General features: G+C 37.5%; 1 protein-coding gene across 3 annotated transcripts in view; it reads left to right on the top strand.

Moving 5' to 3' along the window:
- RADX (RPA1 related single stranded DNA binding protein, X-linked) overlaps window positions 1-25,687 on the top strand; it is a 74,849-nt gene that overhangs the window by 45,420 nt on the left and 3,742 nt on the right. For all 3 annotated transcript variants that reach the window (XM_003918086.4, XM_003918087.4, XM_031660638.1), the window contains 2 exons: window positions 12,155-12,445; window positions 19,251-19,418. In XM_003918086.4, coding sequence (XP_003918135.1) covers window positions 12,155-12,445; window positions 19,251-19,418 — 459 coding nt within the window. The remainder of the gene's footprint in view (window positions 1-12,154; window positions 12,446-19,250; window positions 19,419-25,687) is intronic.

Genomic DNA, 25,687 nt, shown 5'->3' with positions numbered 1-25,687 from the left:
TCCATGGTGTATATGTGCCACATTTTCTTAATCCAGTCTGTCACTGATGGACATTTGGGTTGATTCCAAATCTTTGCTATTGCAAATAGTGCCGCAATAAACATATGTGTGCATGTGTCTTTATAGCAGCATAACTTATAATCCTTTGGGTATATGCCCAGTAATTGGATGGCTGGGTCAAATGATATTTCCAGTTCTAGATCCTTGAGGACTTGCCTCACTGTTTTCCACAATGGTTGAACTAGTTTACAGTCCCATCAACAGTGTAAAAGTGTTCCTATTTCTCCACATCCTCTCCAGCACCTGTTGTTTCCTGATTTTTTAATGATTGCCATTCTAACTGGTGTGAGATGGTATCTCATTGTGGTTTTGACTTGCATTTCTCTGATGGTGAGTGATGATGAGCATTTTTTCGTGTGTCTGTTGGCTGTATGAATGTCCTCTTTTGAGAAATGTCTATTCATATCCTTTGCCCACTTTTTGATGGGGTTGTTTGTTTTTTTTCTTGTAAATTTGATTGAGTTCCTTGTAGGTTCTGAATATTAGCCCTTTGTCAGATGAGTAGATTGCAAAAATTTTCTCCCATTCTGTAGGTTGCCTGTTCACTCTGATGGTAGTTTCTTTTGCTGTGCAGAAGCTCTTTAGTTTAATTAGATCCCATTTGTCAATTTTGGCTTTTGTTGCCATTGCTTTTGGTGTTTTAGACATGAAGTCCTTGCCCATGACTATGTCCTGATGGTATTACCTAGGTTTTCTTCTAGGGTTTCTATGATTTTAGGTCTAACATATAAGTCTCTAATCCATCTTGAATTAATTTTCGTATGAGGAGTAAGGAAAGAATCCAGTTTCAGCTTTCTACTTATGGCTAGCCAATTTTCCCAGCACCATTTATTAAATAGAGAATCCTTTCCCCATTTCCTGTTTTTCTCATGTTTGTCAAAGATCAGATGGCTGTAGATGTGTGGTATTATTTCTGAGGGCTCTGTTCTGTTCCATTGGTCTATATCTCTGTTTTGGTACCAGTACCATGCTGTTTTGGTTACTGTAGCCTTGTAGTATAGTTTGAAGTCAGGTAGCGTGATGTCTCCAGCTTTGTTCTTTTGGTTTAGGATTGTCTTGGCGATGCAGGCTCTTTTTTGGTTCCATATGAACTTTAAAGCAATTTTTTCCAATTCTGTGAAGAAAGTCATTGGTAGCTTGATGGGGATGGCATTGAATGTATAAATTACCTTGAGCAGTATGGCCATTTTCACAATATTGATTCTTCCTATCCATGAGCATGGTATGTTCTTCCATTTGTTTGTGTCCTCTTTTATTTCACTGAGCAGTGGTTTGTAGTTCTCCTTGAAGAGGTCTTTTACATCCCTTGTAAGTTGGATTCCCCGGTATTTTATTCTCTTCGAAGCTATTGTGAATGAGAGTTCATTCATGATTTGGCTCTCTGTTTGTCTGTTACTGGTGTATAAGAATGCTTGTGATTTTTGCACATTAATTTTTTATCCTGAGACTTGCTGAAGTTGCTTATCAGCTTAAGGAGATTTTGGGCTGAGACAGTGGGATTTTCTAAATATACAATCATGTCATCTGCAAACAGGGACAATTTGACTTCTTCTTTTCCTAACTGAATACCCTTTATTTCTTTCTCTTGCCTGATTGCCTTAGCCAGAACTTCCAACACTATGTTGAATAGGAGTGGTGAGAGAGGGCATCCCTGTCTTGTGCCAGTTTTCAAAGGGAATGCTTCCAGTTTTTGCCCATTCAGTATGATATTGGTTGTGGGTTTCTCATAAATAGCTCTTATTATTTTGAGATACGTTCCATCAATACTGAATTTATTGAGAGTTTTTAGCATGAAGGGCTGTTGAATTTTGTCAAAGGCCTTTTCTGCATCTACTGAGATAATCATGTGGTTTTTGTATTTGGTTCTGTTTATATGCTGGATTATGTTTATTGATTTGCATATGTTGAACCAGTCTTGCCTCCCATGGATGAAGCCCACTTGATCATGGTGGATAAGCTTTTCGATGTGCTGCTGGATTCAGTTTGCCAGTATTTTATTGAGGATTTTTGCATCGATGTTCATCAGGAATATTGGTCTAAAATTCTCATTTTTTTGTTGTTGTATCTCTGCCAGGCTTTAGTATTAGGATGATGTTGGCCTCGTAAAATGAGTTAGGGAGGATTCCCTCTTTTTCTGTTGATTGGAGTACTTTCAGAAGGAATGGTACCAACTCCTCCTTGTACCTCTGGTAGAATTCGGCTGTGAATCCATCTGGTCCTGGACTTTTTTGGGTTGGTAGGCTATTAATTATTGCCTCAATTTCAGAGCCTGCTATTGGTCTATTCGGGGATTCAGCTTCTTCCTGGTTTAGTCTTGGGAGAGTGTAAGTGTCCAGGAAACTATTCATTTTTTCTAGATTTTCTAGTTTATTTGCGTAGAGGTGTTTATAGTATTCTCTGATGGTAATTTGTATTTCTGTGAGGTCGGTGGTGATATCCCCTTTATCATTTTTTATTGCATCTATTTGATTCTTCTCTCTTTTCTTCTTTATTAGTCTTGCTAGCGGTCTATCAATTTTCTTGATCTTTTCAAAAAACCAGCTCCTGGATTCATTGATTTTTTGGAGGGTTTTATGTGTCTCTATCTCCTTCAGTTCTGCTCTGATCTTAGTTATTTCTTGCCTTCTGCTAGCTTTTGAATGTGTTTGCTCTTGCTTCTCTAGTTTTTTAGTTGTGATGTTAGGGTGTCAATTTTAGATCTTTCCAGCTTTCTCTTGTGGGCATTTAGTGCTATAAATTTCCCTCTACACACTGCTTTAAATGTGTCCCAGAGATTCTGGTATGTTGTATCTTTGTTCTCATTGGTTTCAAAGAACATCTTTATTTCTGCCTTCATTTCGTTATGTACCCAGTAGTCATTCAGGAGCAGGTTGTTCAGTTTCCATGTAGTTGAGCGGTTTTGATTGAGTTTCTTAGTCCTGAGTTCTAGTTTGATTGCACTGTGGTCTGAGAGACAGTTTGTTATAATTTCTGTTCTTTTACATTTGCTGAGGAGTGCTTTACTTCCAACTATGTGGTCAATTTTGGAATAAGTACGATGTGATGCTGAGAAGAATGTATATTCTGTTGCTTTGGGGTGGAGAGTTCTGTAGATGTCTATTAGGTCCGCTTGGTGCAGAGTTGAGTTCAATTCCTGGATATCCTTGTTAACTTTCTGTCTTGTTGATCTGTCTAATGTTGACAGTGGGGTGTTAAAGTCTCCCATTATTATTGTATGGGAGTCTAAGTCTCTTTGTAAGTCTCTAAGGACATGCTTTATGAGTCTGGGTGCTCCTGTATTGGGTGCATATATATTTAGCATAGTTAGCTCTTTCTGATGAATTGATCCCTTTACCATTATGTAATGGCCTTCTTTGTCTCTTTTGATCTTTGATGGTTTAAAGTCTGTTTTCTCAGAAACTAGGATTGCAACTCCTGCTTTTTTTTGTTTTCCATTTGCTTGGTAGATCTTCCTCCATCCCTTTATTTTGAGCCTATGTGTGTCTCTGCATGTGAAATGGGTCTCCTGAATACAGCAAACTGATGAGTCTTGACTCTTTATCCAATTTGCCTGTTTGTGTCTTTTAATTGGACCATTTAGTCCATTTACATTTAAGGTTAATATTGTTATATATGAACTTGATCCTGTCATTGTGATATTAGCTGGTTATTTTGCTCATTAGTTGATGCAGTTTCTTCCTAGCATCGATGGTCTTTACATTTTGGCATGTTTTTGCAATGGCTGGTACCTGTTTTTCCTTTCCATGTGCTTCCTTCAGGATCTCTTGTAGGGCAGGCCTTGTGGTGACAAAATCTCTCAGCATTTGCTTGTCTGTAAAGGATTTTATTTCTCCTTCACTTATGAAACTTAGTTTGGCTGAATATGAAATTCTGGGTTTAAAATTCTTTTCTTTAAGAATGTTGAATATTGGCCCCCACCCTCTTCTGGCTTGTAGAGTTTCTGCCAAGAGATCTGCTGTTAGTCTGATGGGCTTCCCTTTGTGGGTAACCTGACCTTTCTCTCTGGCTGCCCTTAAGATTTTTTCCTTCATTTCAACTTTGGTGAATCTGACAATTATGTGTCTTGGAGTTGCTCTTCTCGAGGATTATCTTTGTGGCGTTCTCTGTATTTCCTGAATTTGAATGTTGGCCTGCCTTACTAGGTTGGGGAAGTTCTCCTGAATGATATCCCGCAGAGTGTTTTCCAACTTGGTTCCATTTTCCCCCTCACTTTCAGGCACACCAATGAGATGTAGATTTGGTCTTTTCACATAATCCCATATTTCTTGGAGGCTTTGTTCATTTCTTTTTATTCTTTTTTCTCTACACTTCTCTTCTCGCCTCGTTTCATTCATTTGATCTTCAATCACTGATACTCTTTCTTCCAGTTGATCAAGTTGGTTACTGAAGCTTGTGCATTTGTCACGTAGTTCTCGTGTTATGGTTTTCATCTCTATCAGTTCTTTTAAGGACTTCTCTACGTTGGTTATTCTAGTTAGCCATTCGTCAAATCTTTTTTCAAGGTTTTTAGTTTCTTAGCGCTGGTTACATAGTTCCTCCTTTAGCTCTGAGAAGTTTGATGGACTGAAGCCTTCTTCTCTCAACTCAACAAAGTTATTCTCCGTCCAGCTTTGTTCCATTGCAGGTGATGAGCTGCATTCCTTTGGAGGGGGAGATGCGCTCTGATTTTTTGAATGTCCAGCTTTTCTGCACTGCCTGCTTTTTCCCCATCTCTGTGGTTTTATCTGCCTTTGGTCTTTGATGATGGTGACGTAGTGATGGGGTTTTGGTGTGGGTGTCCTTTCTGTTTGTTACTTTTCCTTCTAACAGTCAGGACCCTCAGCTGCAGGTCTGTTGGAGTTTGCTTGAGGTCCACTACAGACCCTGTTTGCCTGGGTATTAGCAGCGGAGGCTGCAGAAGATAGAATCTTGCTGAACAGAGAGTGTTGCTGTCTGATTCTTGCTCTGGAAGCTTCGTCTCAGGGGTGTACTCAGCTGTGTGAGGTGTGAGGTGTCAGTCTGCACCTAGTGGGGGATGTCTCCCAGTTAGGCTCCTCAGGAGTCAGGGACCCACTTACCCACTTGAGCAGGCAGTCTGTCCATTCTCAGATCTCAGTCTCTGTCCTAGGAGGTTCACTGCTCTCTTCAAAGCTGTCAGATAGGGACATTTACCTCTGCCGAGGTGTCTGCTGCTTTTTGTTTAGCTATGCTCTGTCCCCAGAGGTGGAGTCTACAGAGGCATGCCAGCCTCCTTGAGCTGTGGTGGGCTCCACCCAATTCAAACTTTCCAGCGACTTTGTTTACCTACTTAAGCCTCAGCAATGGTGGGAGCCCCTCCCCCAGCCTCGCTGCCACCTTACAGTTGGATCTCAGACTGCTGTGCTAGCAATGAGGGAGGCTCTGTGGGTGTGGGAACCTCCAGGTCAGGTGTGGGATATAATCTCCTGGTGTGCCATTTGCTGGGACCCTTGGTAAAGCACAGCATTAGGGTGGGAGTTACCCAATTTTCCAGGTGTTGTGTGTCTCAATTTCCTTTGGCTAGGAAAAGGAATTCCCTTCCCCCTTGCACTTCCCAGGTGAGGCGATGCCTTGCCCTGCTTCAGCTCTCGCTGGTCAGGCTGCACCCGTGGACCAGCACCAACTGTCCGACATGCCCCAGTGAGATGAACCCGGTACCTCAGTTGAAAATGCAGAAATCACCCATCTTCTGTGTCACTCATGCTGGGAACTTCAGGCTGGAGTTGTTCCTATTTGGCCATCTTGGGTGCACCTGCCTATCCCAACTATGTGTTTTTAATTTGAGCTCATCCTTTTTTATGGCTGCATAGTATTCCATGGTGTATATGTGCCACATTTTCTTTTTTTCTTTTTTCTTTTTTTTTTTGAGACGGAGTCTCACTCTGTCGCCCAGGCTGGAGTGCAGTGGCCGGATCTCAGCTCACTGCAAGCTCCGCCTCCCGGGTTCACGCCATTCTCCTGCCTCAGCCTCCCGAGTAGCTGGGACTACAGGCGTCCGCCACATCGCCCGGCTAGTTTTTTGTATTTTTTAGTAGAGGCGGGGTTTCACCGTGTTAGCCAGGATGGTCTCGATCTCCTGACCTCGTGATCCACATTTTCTTAATCCAGTCTATCATTGATGTACATTTGGGTTGGTTCCAAGTCTTTGCTATTGTGAATAGTACCACAATAAACATACATGTGCATGTGTCTTTATAGCAGCCTGATTTATAATCCTTTGGGTATATACCCAGTAATGAGATGGCTGGGTCAAATGGTATTTCTAGTTCTAGAGCCTTGAGGAATCGGCTGTGGCAGTTTCTTAAAATAAGACAGCAATAAATTTTGCCACATCAGTGGACTTTTCCTTTCAGGAAAGATTTCTCTTCAGCATGTGATGCTGTTTGACAGCATTTTATCCACAGTAGAACTTCTTTCAAAATTGGAGTCACTGCTTTCAAACCTTGCCACTGCTTTATCTATTATGCTAAGCGTATGTAATATTCTAAATTCTTTATTTTCATTTTAACAATATTCACAACATCTTCACCAGGAATAGATTCAATCTCAAAAAAAAAAAAAAAAAAAAAAAAAAAAAAACACCTTTGTTCATTTGTAAGAAGCAACTCTTCATCCATTCAAGTTTTATAAAGAGATTGCAGCAATTTAGTAACATCTTCAGACTCCACTTCTAATGCTAGTTCTCCTGCCATTTCCACCACTTCTGCAGTTACTTCCTACCCTAAAATGTTGAACCCCTCAAAGTCATCTATGGGGGTTGGAATCAATTTCTTCTAAACTCCTGTTAATGTTGATATTTTGACCTCCTTCTATAAATCACAAATAACTTTAAATGGCATCTAGAATGGTGAATCCTTTCCACAAGGTGTTCAAATTTCCAGGAGGTTTTCAGTTTTCACTTTGCCCAGATACATCAAAGGAATCACTATGGTAGCTGTAACCTTATGAAATGCATTTCTTAAGAATTAAGACTTGAAAGTCAGAATTACTCCTTGATCCATGGGCTTCTGAATGGTTGTTGTGTTTGCAGGCACAAAAACAACACTGAACTCTTTGTACATCTCCATCAGAGCTCCTGAGTGACCAGGTGCATTGTCAGTGAGCAGTAATATTTTGAGGGGAATCTTTTTATGTGAGCAGTAGGTCTCCATAGTGGGCTTAAAATATTCAGTAAACTATACCATAGACAGATGTGCTGTCATTGAGGCTTTGTTCCATTTCTAGAGCACAGGCAAAGTAGATTTAGCATAATTCTTAAGGGCCCTAGGATTTTTGGTAAATGAGCATTGGTTTCAACTTAAAGTTGCATTAGCCCCTAAGAAGAGAGTCAGCCTGTCCTTTGAAGATTTAAAGCTAGGCATTAACTTTTCCTCTCTAACTATGAAAGTCTCAGATGGCATCTTCTTCCAATACAAAGCTATTTTATCTCCATTGAAAATCTGTTGTTCAGTGTAGCCACCTTCATCAGTTATCTTAGCTGGATTTTCTGGATAACTTGCAGCTTCTACATCAGAACTTGTTGCTTCACCTTGCACTTTTATGTTATGGAGATAGCTTCTTTCTTAAACCTCATGAACCAATCTCTGCTAGCTTCCAACTTTTCTTCTCCAGCTTTGTCACTTCTCTTAGCCTTCATAGAATTGAAGAGAGTTAGGGCCTTGCTAGTAATTAGGCTTTGGCCTTAGGGAATATTGTGGCTAGCATGATCTTCTATTCAGACCACCAACACTTTCTCCAGATCAGCAATAAGGCTGTTTCACCTTGTTATCATGCATGTGTTCACTAGAATAGCATTACTTTCCTTCAATAACTTTTCCTTTGCATTCTCAACTTGGCTAATTGTTTGGCTCAGAAGGCCTTAGTTTTCAGCCTATCTTGGTTTTTGGCATGCCTTCCTCACTAAACTAAATTGTTTCTAGTTTTTGATTTAAAATGAGAGATGTGTGACTCTCCTTTCATTTGAACACTTAGAAAACATTATAAGGTTATTAATTGCCCTAATTTCAATATTATTTTGTCTTAATTTCAATATTATTTGTATTTCAATATTATTTGTCTTACTTAGGGAGTAGGGAGACCTGAGGAAACTACCATTTGAGAATAATTTAACAATACCTAATTTGTTAGGAATGTGTTATACTCTGCGACCTAGAAATTCCATTTATGCCTTTGGCCATATAGGGAGACATATTCCAAGATGTTTTTTGGAACATTATTTATAATAGGGAATATTGGAAGCTAAATTTTAATTAACAGAGGATTATAAATATAACATATTAGTATACTGTAATACTATATTGCAGTTTTAATGAATGAATTAGATCTATATGTGTCAACATGGTCACTAATGTATTCCCAGGTAGTTTCATGATAGCTTTGGCTTTTTCTGTGCTTGTAAATTCAAAAGTCATTCATTTTGTGAATATACAATTAATATGTTTGTGTGGTTTGTGCTTATATCTAGTAACTCAGAAATACATTTGAAAAGTTAACAGTAACACAAGGCATTACAGGTAGCCTCTGGCTTTCACTAGTCTTTAAAAATCTGTTATATACTTGCTACTAAACATACTGACTGGAATCCCCTGTTATTTTTCAGCCTTGTAGATCTTGCATCAGGGTGGGATCAGTGGAGGCAAGAAGGAGAGGCAGAGAAAATAGCTCCTTTTCCTCCCCCATGTCTCCATACACCCCATCACTTTTTTTTGTGGGGGGGGGGACAGAGTCTTGCTCTGTCACCCAGGCAGGAGTGCAATGGCACGATCATGGCTCACTGCAGCCTTGACCTACCAGGCTCAAGTGTTCCTCCCACCTCAGCTACTCCAGTAGATGGGGCCATAGGTGTGTGCCACAATGTCTGCTTATTATTACTATTATTATTATTATTATTATTATTATTATTATTATTATTTTGTACAGACAGGGTCTCCCTATGTTGCCTAAGCTGGTCTTGAACTCTGGGCCTCAAGCAGTCCTCCTGCCTCAGGCTCCTAAAGTGCTGGAATTACAGGTGTGAGCCTGCCTCTATCAACCTACCACTCTTATCCACATAATGAAATGCTTGGAGTAGATTTTTTTAAAAAATTCACCATGCCTACGTACATACATTTGAATTGCATTTTTTTAACCTTATGACTTAAATGTAAATGTTCCTCATTAAAACATTGAACCAATCTCACCAGAAATGAGTAAAATAGATAATTGAAATAATAGAATGAAAATTATAATTGTAAAATGTAAAAATATAATTTTGCTAAGTAATTAACCTATATTTTAGCTATGCATTAAGTCTAAAATATAACATGTTTCATATAGTAATTTTATTAATATTCAAAAAAACTAGTTCATGATTTTCCATCTTATTTTTAGAAAAACCTGACCTCTAGATATATTTTGTCTCTTTCCTGTTTATTGCCTTTGATTTGTTACTATTCACAACCAATACCTGCCAGTGTCTCCTGTATTGATTTCATACCTATTTGTATTAGTTAATTATGAAGATATAATTGAGGTAGGTAATTGTAGTCCCCAGTTACTAAAATAAAAAAATAAAACATGTTTCTTTAGAGGAATTTTTCATATAAACATTTGTATCTTGGCAGTCCTTAATATTAACACTCAAATAAGAAAATATGCATAGAAAATATTCTGACTTCTTCCAAACAGGTCAATCATATAATTGTTTTCTATAAGGTAGATGTAAGTACTTAATTTTTAAAAATTAGAATAGTTTGCTAAGAATGATGGATTCCAGCTGCATCCCAAACTATCACAAGAACAGAAAACCAAACACCGCATGTTCTCACTCATAGGTGGGAACTGAACAATGAGATCACTTGGACTCGGGAAGGGGAACATCACACACCGGGGCCTATCATGGGGAGGGGGGAGGGGGGAGGGATTGCATTGGGAGTTATACCTGATGTAAATGACGAGGTGATGGGTGCAGCACACCAACAAGGCACAAGTATACATATGTAACAAACCTGCACGTTATGCACATGTACCCTACAACTTACAGTATAATAATAATAAATAAATTTAAAAAAAAATAAAAATAAAAATAAAAAAAAAAATTAGAATAGCATATCACTTTTTCTTTTGCATGCTGTATTCTAAAATAAGTCAAGCAGGAATGTTTCATATGGGTTAGATCACTGTAATACCTACTAATCATTGTTCTGATTATGTACTTTTATTAGTTTGAGAAGAGATTTACTTCCAGAAGATACAAAAGATGAAGTCATTTCCCAATCATCAATTTAGTACTACTAACTCTTTTTCTCAGCTTTGATTTATTCCTTTTGATCTTTTCATGTGTGACTAAGTTTTTTAGCCCTTTTGTTATCAATCATTATTATAGGAATTTGTGTGTTCATCAACTGAATTTTTAGTTTAAAAAACTCTTTTGTAGTATTGCAATATTTTAAATTCCTGATGAGTAAGAAGTATGTGTTCAACTTCTTCATTTTCCCTTACAACTCAAGCTAATACTTTACCTTGTAATAAGTTTTCAATAAGTCTCCAGCTAGGCTTAAGAAACCAAGCAAGTACTCTGGGAATATGTAATAAAGTCTGATAATCAGAAGTAGTATATCAACCATACTGAAACCTTGCTATTGCAGCCACCTTCTGCCTCAGCAAAGTTTTTTATGCTAGGATAAGAATACCAGGACATAAGCAAGAAAGCAAGTCAGCAACTTTGGTAAACTCTGAAGCTGTCAGCCTGTCTCAGCTAGCAGAAATGTTGTTCCAAAATTAATTTTTATTCTGATTTTACTGTGTTTCTGATTCTACCGTGGTACATTATTTATTCAAAATATTACTTGTACCAAATTCTTTAACACAATGTCTGGCACATAATAGGTGCTTTGTAATTGTTTGCTGAACGAATGTCATAATTTATATGTGTATTGTCTGTTCTCACACTGCTATAAATGACTGCCTGAGACTGGGTAATTTATAAAGAAAAGAGGTTTAATTGGCTCACAGTTCCACATGGCTGGGAAACCTACAATCATGCCAGGCACGTCTTATATGGCAGCAGGCAAGAGAGAGAGTGTGTGCAGGAAGAAATGTCAAACACTTATAAAACCATCAGATCTTGTGAGAACTATCTCATCATGAGAACAGCATGGGAGAACCACCCCCCATGATCCAATCACCTCTCACTAGGTCTCTCCCTCAACACCTGCGGATTACAACTCAAGATGAGATTTGGGTAGGAATACAAAGCCTAACTATATCAATAAGGGATAAATTATATTCTGCATTAGAAACTTAATTTGTTAGATTTTAATCATACATAAATGATAATTTGATTTCATAATAGAGAACAACAAAAATTGAGGGGGTCTTTCATCTCAATTTCATTCCCTTTTTGTTTTCCATATTTTATTTATATCTGAAAGGAGTGTCATATATAATAAATAAATGGCCCCTTTGTTTTTTGGTTTTTGTTTTGTTTTAATTTTTTTTTAGAGACAGGTCTCTCTATGTTAACTAGGCTGATCTTCAACTCCTGGCTTCAAGTGATCCTCCAGCCTCAGCTTCCAAAAATGCTGAGATTACAGGCATGAGCCACCATGCCCAACCCCTAAATGGCCCCTCTGAAGGAGAGAAGTATTGAAGAAGGAGACTGTATTTGTTCAGGTTACTTTTAGCAGAGATTAACAAAATTTTATTTTAGGCTCAGATTTCCACCAAGAGTGAGTGATCTCTAATCATGAATTTGATTTAATTTGAATTTGTCACTGAATATAAAAAGAACATATGTTTAAGAGCATTTAGAACATTTGGAAAAAGTAGAAAGAAGGTAACTACAACTCTACATAATTCCAACAACAGAGAAAACAATGTCACTTTAGTATTTTACAGTAAAAATTTATTTTGAAAGTGAATTTAGTTCCTCACTTTAATAAGAATTTTCTTTTGTATATTCATTTTATATTTTGTAGGTGGTTGTTTGATTTTTAATGTTACTTAAACTCTTCCTCATTAATCTGTGTGTGTGTGTTTTTTTTTTTTTTTTGCAGTGAATGACTTTATTTGATTAGTTTATAGATCAATTGTGTCTATCTCATTGTGTCTTTAACAGGTCGAGCAAATACAAATGCTAGTCTGCAAGGGAAAGCCAGAAAAACCATAAGTGATAGGTGGGAGAGTCAGCTGTGGAGGGAGAAAAAGTTTGGCTTAATAGATCACCTACACTACAGCCATGTTTATCCTGAAAGTATTCCACGGAAATTTATGTTTGAACACAGAAAGTTCCTTAGTGAGCAGTATAATTCTCAGCCTGCGAAATATGTACCACCAGAAGGAAGGCCTCCAAAACTTGATGATTTTAAGAGTGCCCGAAGCCTTGGACATTTTGAAGTAACCATACTAGGTAAGTCCTCTGTTCTTTTTGAATATCATTAATTTAACATATTTTAAATATACCTACTATTTTGCTTTAAAAATGTAAGCCCTTCCCACAAAAACATTAAGCCCAAGGGAAGTTCTTGTTTGGCTCAAATAAAAGGAATGGAGCACTAATTATGGAATAAATGAAGCTCTAATTGTGTGCTTCTAAACATTGGCAGTCCTTGGAAAGTATCTGGGGAGAGAAGAATGGGAGAACTAAGGGAATTTTCCTCATTCCTAACTATCTGACTACTTCTAAGGCAGCTTCTGTTCTCCCTTAGCCACCACTTTCTTGCCTGTGTTCTCTGCTTCTTCATTCATTGGAACCACTGAAGGGTAAAGTGTAAGTTAAAGAGAAGAAAGAATACTAATCAAAAGAAGCCCTGCAAAAAAAAAGGTCTGTTTAGACCCTCAAGATAATAAAATAATCAAGCAACTAAAGTTGACTGGAAAAAAGTTATTGAAAAAACTTCCCTTGTCTGGTAAGAGGAAATAAGCTGATTTACCCAGGTTTTTCAAAATTGAGCGGTAGCTATGGAACTTACAGAAATTTAAAGAAGTCAAAACATTTTAAAACTTAGATTTTTTTTGTTTGTTTCTGAAAGATGAAAAATTACACACAAAAAAATTCTAAAACAAAATCTTAGCTAAAATGACTCGGAGTCAAGGAAGACAATGCATTTGTGTTTCACAGGAAGATCTTAGTACCAGGTCTTATTACCTAAAATGAAGGAATGAGGAAAAAATTATAAGCAAATTGACTTAATGACCGAATAATGTAGTTCATGGATTTTTACATTTGTAGTACTGGACATCTTGGCCGGTTAGTTCAGTTGGTGAGAGCGTGGTGCTAACATTTGCAGTCCTTGGATGAATTGCCTTGACCTTTATCAAGATTCTCTTTTCCCTTTTATTCTCTCCCAACCCCTCTTCCCTACCTCCTCACATATAAATATGTACAGACATGTGAGTATGTATGTAATCTATGAAAAGTCTGGATTCTCACTGACTCCATTAGAAAATCACAGACCTAAGTTTCAAATGCTTTTTCACTAGACTGCATTACTTGGTCTCTTCAGGTAGTTCATCAACTTTAGTTTTGTATCTAGGAAACAAAAATTATAGCAAAATTTCCCATCCATCAAAAATAATCATGGTTAATGGACACAAAAAAATAGAAAGAATGCATAAGACCTACAATTTGGTAGCACAGTAAGGTGACTATGGTCAATAATAATTTAATTGTACATTTAAAAATAACTAAAAGAGTATAATTGCATCATTTGTAACTCAAAGGATAAATGTTTGAGGGGATGGATACCCCATTTATCCTGATGTGATTTTCACATATTGCATGCCTATATCAAAATATCTCATGTACCCCATAAATATATACACCTATATACCCACAAAAATTAAAAATTAAAAAAGGTAACCATGGAAATGATGAGTTCATCTAGAAACTAGAACTTGAATTTTTTCTCACTTTTAAAATGTTACTGCTCTATTAAAACAGTTTGACTAAGACTTCTCAGCTGTACTACATGTAATTATAAACTTGTGTAGCTTTGGCTATGAGTCAGCTAAAAGCAGGAATCAAATGTGAAGAAGGAAATTTCATCATTCCTCCCACTAGCTTTAATCCATATTAGAAGTATGCTGTTTCTATATAAATTTTATATCCTACATTTTTCCAAGGATGGTTTACATAGTTAAAAGACAGTGGAAAATAAACCATTTATGAATGAAACAAAACAGAACATTTTAAAGGAAGCACAAAAAGTAGGTATTACTAGGTACTTGCAAATAACCAAATTTCTACCATTGGCAATAATTGTCTGTGCTTTCTGGCAGGAAGGGAGAAGGGTTTGTTTTTAGTAGTTATTTCTTTTTTCTGATGAGATATTTAATTTTAAAGCCAAAATAAACCTTGGATATCTTCTAGTCTTACCCTTGGCAGGTAAAAGCCAGACCATGATTAGAAATCAGATCTCCTGAGTCTCTAAATGTATCATCTGTTGCAGAGAAAACAATTTATATAGGAACCCTGCTATTTTTTTTTCTCAAACAAAATTCAAGTCTGAATTAACTATGAAATTATTGTATAAGTAGCACAGGATAACAAATGGGTTATCTTCAACTGTAGTTTTTTTTTTTTTAAAGTATGTAAATGATCTTCAGATAGTTGCTTCGTGCATCAACATTTTAATATACCTAACCAGTATAATCATTAGTCATATCTTAATAAAGCATTTCTATAAAGGAATATATTTTCACTTTATTATTATATAATCCAAGTACTTCACGCTCTAATAGTTTAACTTAATAAAGGGATAAAACTTAGAGAGCTGGGATAAAAGGTACTGGATCCAGTGATTCTCATACAGTCTTGTTGGGAGGAGGTATCTTATCAAAGTTATCTACAAGACGCCTGCTCATACTTCTTAGAATTCTGATACACACTAGAGAAGCAGCCCATTCAGTCTACTCCATTCATAAGAGAGACTTATTGCGACAGAGAGAATGCCACTGCCAAGAACACATCCTGTCCATCAGGTATAAAGGAGTAGATTAAAGTTTGAAAACTACTATGCTTTAAGTAGTACTTGAAGTATAGACAATGTCTATATTCTAGTACTATCTAGTACTATCTATATTCATATCTTCATTCATTCAAGTACTATCTACATCTATACTTCAAGCACTACTTAGAATGAGAGCTGAATATCGGATGTGAAAGTGCTGAATTTGTCATATCTTTTAGGAAAGTATGAACCCAAGTTGTATTATAAGACCAGACAAATGGTTTGTATTTATTTTAGCATGGACATGAGCAATAAACTCAGAAGAGAGGAATAAATCTGTTATTACCGTGCTATTTGTTAAAAGGTAGAATCCTAAAACTGAAAGATGACTTTAAACGTATCTTATACAAGGCGGCACGCTTGGTCAGTAAAGGGCCAAGTAGTAAATGTTTGAGGTTTTACAGGCCATACAATTTCTTTTGCAACTACTCAGCTCTGCTGTATTAATGTGAAAGCAACCATTGACAATATGTAAATGAATGCACATGGTTGTTTGAAAAAAACTGTATGTACACTAAAATTTGAATTTCATATTTTCATGTATCATAAAATATTGTTCTTTTGATTTTTTTTAACTATTTAAAAATGTGAAAGCTATTCTTAGCTCATGGAATGTACAAAACCAGGGGCAGGCTGGATTTGCGCCCCCCAGTCATAATTTACCCTGTTCTAAACTCCTTAGTTAAGTCTCAGTTAAGACTGCCTAAACCAATCCAGGCAGATAAATCTGTATGATGTTTAAGGTTCTCTAAGCACGAAGATTGTGATACTATATTCTAGTGGTTTATTATACCTCTGCAATATCTTGCAAGTCTATAGAAGACCTCGTAATTTTGAAGTGTCTTATTCTTGGAGCCAAAAATGTTATTTGGACCACAACCCTGTTACTTGGTCATTACCTCTGACTGGAAGGGTGAATTGTTATTGAAAACATTGAATAGAATTATTAGTCTTCCTTCTTTCCCACAGTTCTGATGGCTCTCAGCAACCACCAGCTTGGTACCATGGCAATGTCAGAAACCTATCCTAGAAGCACTGGTTCTTGTCTTTAAATTCTTGCTGGGCCATCTCACCTGTCTCAAATCAATAGATTATAACCATTAAAACCTCAGCCCATTGCCTACCATGTAAGATCACACACTTTAAATAGAATATACTGAGATGAAGTAACGAACTAGATTTTCAGTGCCCTTAGCCCAAGTACAAAATGTAAAATATGTTGGTCAGTCTTTCTCAATTTTAAGAATTATTTCTCACCTTAAATATAAGAACACAGCTTTCAAAAGTTTTAATTGAACTTACAGGTGTTATAGTGTATCATTGGCTCTACTAACACTAATTTGTTTACCCATGAAATCTGATGAGTCAAAGTTTAAAAGTCATCTCCTCAATTTTCATTTGACTTAGATAATTAGGAACATAATCCAGCCAGCCTTTCCAAGTTGCTGAAGGCTGCCTATTTGTCTTTTAAAAGTCAAAAGATACAAACCCCAATAATAGTATTAATTGGTGAGGGAATCAACATTGAGGGAACCCAGTGCTACTCAGCTAATCTTTCAAATAGGCTTTCAGCAAGGAAGGTGGCATACCCCAGAGGTACAAATAATTGATCCTGAGCCCACAGGCTAATACCAAGGAGGGAAAAAATCATGTTGGTCTGTTTGGCTGCTTTAATAAAAGAAAATATAAAGATGAGTAAAGTCTTATTATTTCAGTGTAACTGTAGTATATTAAATTACCTTGATGTCACAATTAATGTTATTAAAATTTGAAATTATCTTTTAAATGCATTTTACAGTAAAGGAAAAGAACAAACCACGTGACAAATTTTTCCAAAAAATACTTTGACAAAAAAATCTAGAAAAGATTATTTTAACAGCTCTCCTTACATCATAGCCATTTTTCTTGGGGTTTGTACAGGATATTTGTGTTCATTTATTGGTAATGGGAATATGGATGAATTTATATTTGAATACTCTTGCATAAATGTCTTAAATTCTATTATTGAAAAATTATAGGTAAAATGCGCACATGTATATTTATTTACTCAATTTAAGAAATATTTATTGGGCATCTACTGTGTGCCTAGCACTCTTCTAAGTGCTAAAGTCACATTAGTGAACACAACAGATAAAAACCCTGCCCTATGAGAGCTTGTAGTAGAGTGAGATGGTGATAAGTGCTAAGAAAAAACAGTTGCTGGAGAGTGTTGTAGTAGGAAAGGGTTAAATTTTAAATAGCAGAGGTCTCCTGGAGAAAGGAACATTTCAGAAACCTGGTGGAGATGTAGTTATCTGGGGAAAAATCATTCTAGGCACAGAGGCAGCAAGCACAAAAGCCCTGAGGCCTATTGACTTAAACGTCTGTACTTTGAACTCTAGTAGTTTGTTTTTGAAACAGGGTATCACTCTGTTGCCCAGGCTGGAGTACAGTGGTACAATCTTGGCTCACTGCAACCTCTGCCCAAGTAGCTGGGACCACAGGCGCACACCACCACACCCAGTTTATTATTATTATTATTATTATTATTATTATTATTGTATTTTTGGTAGAGACGGGGTATCACCATGTTGCCCAGGCTGGTCTCGAACTCCTGGACTCAAGCAATCCGCCCACCTCGGCCTCCCAAAGTGCTGGAATTACAGGCATGAGCCACCACGCCCGACCAGAACTCTAGTTTTAATCAAACAGCTCAGTAAAAAATTCACTGATAATGCTGAAGCTCTACTCCCAATATTTTATAATTTAGAAAGCAACTCAAAATAATATCAATAACACACTAATATATCTGCTTTCTTGAAAATATCAAGATTTCCAAATTCTGATAGTTTCTCAGTTTTAAGGCATCCTTCCTTTTTTGTTTGCAAGTTGAAATGGTCAATGGTACATTTAATGCAGTGTTTTCTTTTTATTAAAAAATAAAATTAATGATATATATATGAGTTAAATTTAGTCTTAGAATCAAGGATATAAGATACCAGCATGTGCACATTCATATGAGTCTTGCAGCATTGCTAGGAGTTGTAACATGGCTATGCTCCTTATAATACTGAATTAGAATTCTTGGAAAATTCTAGATGACGTGATTATTTCAGTTTATGGCTACCAAATTTTAGTAATCCTTAGAAAGCTCTAAGTGGCCTTTAGCTGTATGTTAAGTTAAATATATGAGATTTAATGTCATCTCCCCATCAAAAGCAAAGAACTTGCATTTCTGGATTTGTTTGCAGCTTAACAAGAAGGATTTGGTTACCCATCATTGCCTGTACTCAGTACTTAAGAATCACTATAAGGGATGAATCAGAGAAATATTAAGGTCATATAATCTAGCTGGCTAAATATCTGGGAAAGACCGAAAAGGAGGAGTTAAGGATAACTCTCAGGTTTCTGATTTGTGTCACTAAATGGAATTCACAGTTTCAAAGCTGTGCTCTGTGTGATTGTTTACCCTTACTCTAGCCAAGATGGTCTTTTACTCTGGTCTACACCTTTGGCTTATGCTATTCCCTGCCATGCTTAAAATGCCCTCTTCTCTGTTTATTTAAATGCTATCCATCCTTTAGTACGTAGCTAGAATTCTTTTCTTCCTCTAGGAAGTCTTTTTTATCTACCCCAACTGACATTGACCCACATAAAAAGATGACAGTCAAAGGTCAGAATTCACTTTAGTTGTTCCCCCTTAGCCCTTTTTCTAGCACAACCTTTTATGGCCCTAATGGTGAGTGTGTGAACCATGTCTTGTATATTTGAGGACAGATGAGATGTAGCTACTACGTCATCCCTGACCTTGCATTAGTCAGATATCCTTGAGTCCAAATGGCAAAAAGGGAACCAATAGTCATCTCCAAATTCCCCTGCCCCAGAATAGCACCTGTCCTAAATGACCAAGGAAACACTCTACATGTCATTTATGTGACCATGCTGTCCTCTGGATAGTAGATTCCAATCTTCCATCAGTAGGGGAAACCTTTTGAACTGTTATTTCCAGCAGTGGTGAAAGGTTGCACTGGAATGTCTACTCTTTCAACAAATACCATGTATTCATAAATTGCAATACTAAGAGTTTAGTCTCCAGTTTTCAAACACATTTTTTTTCAGATCTAAAGCTCTCTGGAACATGTTGGGATCAAACCAGCAAACTTGGCATCAGTACCACATGCTAACCCACTGAACTTTTAATAACATATGAATTTTCTTTAACAGGTCTGAACCATGAGATAGCAATCGATGTTGCATTCCTACCCATGTATTGTCCAGAAGATATTCGAACATCTCAAATAGACACACTGTTGACCTCCATGAATTACAGCTGTGCATATCCACAGGACACAACTGGAAATGACCGATTGCCAGGTCCAAGAGCGGTTGCAGGTAAAACAATCTCAGTGTTCTTTTCATTCAGAAAAAAAAAAAATTATAAACAGCCCTAACCTTAAGATTTTATTATGTAAACAGTTCTAGCCTTAAAATTTAATGTAGTTTTAATTAAAGGGTTATTTGGTAAATGTTCCCCAAGACTTATAAATGAGAATATGTCTTTTAAATAAATTGAATAGCTGTTTCGACTCTAGGCAAGCATTAAGAATATTATCTTATAATACAATTCCAAGTATAATTATTTCATCAGACATAAGTAGTATGCACATGGAACAGCACAAATTCTACTCTTTTCTTCCTTTTTCTTAGGTGACACGATTTGTCCTTTCACCTTGTAATTGCCTGAAATCACAATACCTCTATAGTATAATACAGTAAAATTGTTCCCTCTTATAAATGTGTAGTTATTCCAATGCTATGCAATAAATTTCTTGAGAACTGCTAGGAGCATATGTATTCCCAATAGTGAAACTCTTCAACCAGCTAATTGTTTAGGTTGCTGCATAATATACTGAACTCTAAATTGTTTCTACGTACCTATAAAATTATCTGACCAGTTATAATTACCCCATTCATGTTTTTCTGTTATTTCTAATTCCTAAGCATGTGGTAAAGTTTCTAGCAGTTTTCATTGAGCTTATCGGGATATTACATTTAAAATGGCTTTTAAGAAAGGCCTTATTATCTTGGGATTTTCTGGCCCGTCTTTCTAAGCTAATGAAACTCTTGAGTGTATGTTGTTTTTGAACAAGTGTTATGAGCTGTGCCTGATGACAAAGTAATTTGAGGCAGTAACAGTTGCTACAAATTGAACTTGGGTACCTAATTTTATAAGAGCTGATTTTTTTTTTATTTTTCCCACAGTCCATTTTAGAGATGATGTACACTTGCAGTATTACTTTCTACATTGGAGCTCCTTAGACTTTCAGTAACTTCACATTTCTTAATTAGTGCCCTATCATGCAGCTTAAATATTTGTGCACTCATGTATGCTCATGTTTCATATAATATCCACTTATGTCACATGTCTTCTGCTATATGTCTACACTATTATTGATATAAAATGCCAGTTCAGCATTCTCAGCTAACTGCTTGGTGCTAGTGCCGGTATTCTTCCAGTAGTCACTAACATGGTCATGTGAAAAATACCTGGTACCCTTCTGCTAAAGCAGGTAATATTTGAGATGTGAAGGACAAGAATCACTAGGGAAGAAAAATTAATTCGTAATCACAAACAAAGTGGTTCATTTTGAGAGGAATAACATGGTTTTCATGACATAGCATTAATAATATGTATAATAATAATAATAATAGTAATAGTGTCCATTAAATTCTGTGCCAAGCACTGTGCCTGGGCATTTTATATGGTACAACTAATCCTAATAAGAATCTCACAAGGTGAACCTTATTATCCCCTATTTATAGATAACTGGACTGAAAATCAGAGAGATTCACTAGCATGAGTAAGCTAGATTTTGAAACCTGATCCGATTCCAAACTTTTTCTTTCCTTTCATTATTCTAAACTGAAAGATAAAAATAGTTACAAAATGATATAATGCAGTGTCTCATGGTATAATACTAGTGTCATCTTTCAAACATTCTTTATAAAGTAGTTTCTTTTTTATTACAAAAGCTATACACATTAATAATTTAAAAATTCAAATACTACAGAAAGGTACCAGGTAAAAATGAAAGCTCCCCTCCTTGCCTTCCCAGGTCCAGCCCTTTCCACCAACTCACTCACCTATTCTCAGGAGATAACCAGTATTATCTGAACTCTTTAAGAAATGATTTTTGCATGTGAAAGTATGTATTCTATTGCTCTCTTTCTCAAATAAATATGCAAAAATGGAATTAGTAAACATATGGTTCTATAGCCAGCTTTTTCCCTTTGACAGTATATCTTTGACATATTTCATATTAGTATATAGAAAGCTACCTCGTTCTTTTTAATAACTACAAAGTATTCCACTGTGTGGATGTGCCAAAATTTATTTGACCAGTCTCCTACTGGTAGACATTTAGATTGTTTCCAAATGTTTTTGCTATTAACAAACAGTACTGCATGAACATCCATTATGTGTATGTGTGTGTGTCAATAAAATCTTTACACTTGTTTCACTTAAGATAATGTTCCACCCATGTTCCTAAAAAAGACATAATTTCATTCTTTTTATGGCTAAATAGTATTCCACAGGGCATACTTATACAAGAGATATGTAATTTTGGTAGATACTGTCAAATGATTCTCTAAAGCGGTTATACTAATTTACACTAGAACCAAAAGCAAGAGTGCCACTTTACTAATGCCTTCGTAAAAACTAGATATTGGTCTTACTAATCTATGGCGGATAGATAGGCAAAAATATATATTATTATTTTGATTTGCATTTATCAATTATTTCTGAGCTTTAAAATCTTAATACATTTGTTGGCCATTTATATTTTTTTCTTTCTATATACTTTCTATGCTAGTTTTACCTTTCATTTGTCTCTATTTTTCCTTAATAATTTGTAACTTCTCTTTGCATATTAAAGAAATTAACCTTTTATCGTGTGTTACAAAGACTTTTACCCAGTTTGACATTGTTTCAATGGGATGTTTTGGTTGTTTAAGTAATTTTACTCATATGCACTCAAATACACTAGATTTTTTATCTTATGGCTGCTGGTTTTATGTCATACTCAGGCATCACTCTGGTCAAGACTACATTTTTTAAATTCACTGTCTTTTTCCAGCACTTTTAGAGCTTCACCCATTATCTGATACATTTTTATTGTGATAAAACATACAGATCAAAATTTACTATTTTAACCATTTTATAATTACTATTCAATGACACTAAGTACATTTACAATGTTGTGCAACCATCACCACTATTCATTTCCAAAACGTTTTAATCATCCCAAACAGAAACTCTGCACCCATTAAACAGTAACTCCTCATTCTCCCCTCTCCTGATCCCTGGGTAACAGCTATTCCACTTTCTGTCTCCAGAAATTTGCCTGTTTTTCATTCCTTTTTATGGCTATGGCTGAGTGATGGTCTTGGACAAGATCCAGGAGAATTATCTGAACTGCCATGCAGAAACTCTTGTTTTCTTCCTGACTTTCTCCCAAAGATAGTCTCTCTTTTCTGAGCCACTTGAAGCTGGGGCTGGAGTGACACAAGCTGCCCTGTAGCCACCACCACTATGACTGCGCTGGGTCAGACCTGAAGCCAGGACCACTCTGGGTCTGGCCCAAGGCCCGCTGTAACCACTCCCTGGCTACCACCTATGTTTGCCTTATGCCCTAGGGCTCTATAGTCAGGTGGTGGCAAAGCCAGATAGGCCTGTGACAATCCCTTCAGTGCAGCTAGTTCCTCTAGTTCACAAGCAGGTCCAGAGGTGACATCCAGGAGCCAGTGACTAGAGTCAAAAATCTTAGACGTCTACATGGTATTGTATTGTACTGTAGCTGAGCTGACTTTCAAACAAGACACAGTCATTCCCACTCTTCGCTTCCCTTTCCAAAGGCAGGAGGTACCTCGTCCATGGCTATCACCACCACAGGCCTATGGGGAGCACTGCCAGACCTCCACCAATGTTTGCTTAAGACCTATAGGCTCTTCAGTCAGCTTGCGGTGAATGCTGCCTGGCCTGGGACTCGCCCTTCAGGACAGTGGGCTCCCCTCTGGCCCAGGGCAGGTCCAGAAGTACCATCTAAGAGCCAAGTCCTGGAATCAGGAACCCCAAGTGCCCACTTGTCGCTCTACCTCCCTGTGTCCACGCTGGTATCTAACATGCAAGACAAAATCCCCTTTACTTTTCCCTCTGCTTTTCGTGAGTAAATGGAGTCTCACCCGAAAGCCACCACAACTGAGAATGTGCTGAGTCTCACCTGAAGCCAGCCAGTCTCAGAGTCTCACTCAATATCCTTGACATAGTACCTGAGGTATCACTGCAGGTTATTCAGGGCCCAAGGGCTCTTCAGTTAGCAGGTGATGAATACTGCCAGGTTTGGATCCTTTCTTTCAAGGCACTGGGTTCCCTCCTGGCCTAGAGTGTGTCTAGAAATAACATCTGGGAGCTAAGGCCCGAAACGAGGTCTTCACGACTCTTACTACTCTTACTGGTGCCCTATCCTGCTGTGCCCTATCTTGCTGTGTCTTCTTTGGATAAATAGCTGTCAAATGCTTTGCCCATTTCTTCCCTCTCATCTCCTCAAGCAGAAGGAAGGGGCCTCTTTTGGAGCCATGAGCTGTGCAGCCTGGGGCTAAGGGAGGGGTGATGCCAGCACTTCCTTAGCCACCCTGACTGATGTCTCAGTAGGTTGTGTCTCCCCTCTCCACCCCCCGGCGCACACACACACACACACACCCCACCCCTGGTACACTGTCTCTGAGCCCAGTTCAGCACTAGGACTCTCCTAGAAGCTGCAGTCCTTGTAGCCTAAACTGCCTTCCCGGTTTATTTAGGACCTCAGAATACTTTAGCCCGTGGTGCTGAGGCTTGTGGACCACTGGAATTAGTGATTCCCGTCTGGCTAGAGCTGGTTTCAATGCTCCATCCATGGGCAGGCATCAGCTGATTTTGGTCCAGTTTTGCTTTCTGCTGTAGGTATTGGTGATTCAGGAGTGTTTTTTCTACCTCTTAAGTGCCTCTTTCAGTGATATGAAGTTAAAACCAGGTACTGTGAGTGCTCACCTGATTTTTGATTCACATGAAGGTGCTTTTTTGTGTGTGTAGATAATTGTTAAATTAATGTCCTTGCCAGGGGAGGGGTGGGGGACAATTGGTGGAGTCTTCTATTCCACCCTCCTTCTCTGCCTCCAATCCCTCAACTTGATTTCATTTCCTTTGGATACATACCCAGTAGAGGAATTGCTGGATTAAATGGTTATTCTATGTTTAACTTTTTGAGGAACTGCCAAGCTTTCCCATGGCAGCTGCACTATTTTACATTCCCACCAGCAATGCATGAGGATTCCAATTTCTCCACATCTTCACCAGCACTTGTTTTGTTTTGTTGTTGTTGTTGTTTTGACAACAGTGATCCTAATGGATGTGAAATGGTATCTCATTGTGGTTTTGATTTGTTTTTCCCTAATTACTAATTACGTGTTAAGCATCTTTTCATGTGCTTATTGGTCATTCGTTTGTCTTCTTTGGAGAAATATCTATTCAAATGCTTTGCCCATTTCTGAATTCAATTTGGGGGGTGTTGATATGGCTTCATCTTTACAACTTAAACTTTTAATCCATTTGGAATTTATTTTTGTGTAAAGAATGAGATAGGGATCCTTAGCCAGGTGCGGTGGCTCATGCCTGTAGTCCCAGCACTTTGGGAGGCCGAGTTGGGCGGATCACAAGGTCAAGAGATCGAGACCATCCTGGCCAACATGGTGAAACCCCATCTCTACTAAAAATACAAAAATTAGCCAGGCGTGGGGGTGCATGCCTGTAGTCCCAGCTACTCGGGAGGCTAAGGCAGGAGAATCGCTTGAACCCAGGAGGTGGAGGTTGCAGTGAGCCGAGATCTCACCACTGCACTCCAGCCTGGCAACAGAGCGTGACTCCATCTCAAATAAATAAATAAATAAATAAATAAATAAAGTGAGATAAGGATCCAGCTTCATATTTTTTTTTCCAAATAGCCATTTATCCCAAGTCATTTATTGAATACCGATTACTGACATGATATCCTACTTGGTGTCATCTTTAACTTTGAAGTCCAAGGATATCATTTTAGAAGTACAGCATAATATGGAAGTGTTTTAACACATCAAAGAAAACAATTTTATTATTCTCTAGGTAATCAAGGTTTCCCTTATTAGTTTCAGAGACAGGAATACCACACTGTATTACAATATCTATTGGACTATGCTCAATTACAAAACAACTCTAAAGTCACAGAGACTTTAACTCAAGAAGTTTATTTCTTGCTCAAGTCTGATGCAATCTGTCATCAGCTCTCTTCCCAGCAGCAATTCAGGAATCCAGTCTGCTTCCATCTTGTTGCTGCCCAAGCAGGAAGAAATGATTTCTAGGGTTGTCAGGGCAGAAGAAGAAAAAGATGAAGGCTTTTAATTACACTGGACCAGAATTGACACATTACTTCTACTTGCATTCTCATTTGCAAGAACTAAGTTACATGATCCCAGCCTAGCTACAAGGGAAGCCAGGACACTTTGTTTTTTCCTGTGACCAAAGAGAGGAAATGGAGTGGAGAACACATAGTATTGCCTTTGTCACACTTACCTTATGCATTGGTAAAGTT

Source organism: Papio anubis, chromosome X (assembly GCF_008728515.1).
Source record: "Papio anubis isolate 15944 chromosome X, Panubis1.0, whole genome shotgun sequence".
In the NCBI taxonomy this organism is placed as follows: Eukaryota; Metazoa; Chordata; class Mammalia; order Primates; family Cercopithecidae; genus Papio; species Papio anubis.
This window is presented reverse-complemented; position numbering and strand designations above follow the sequence as displayed.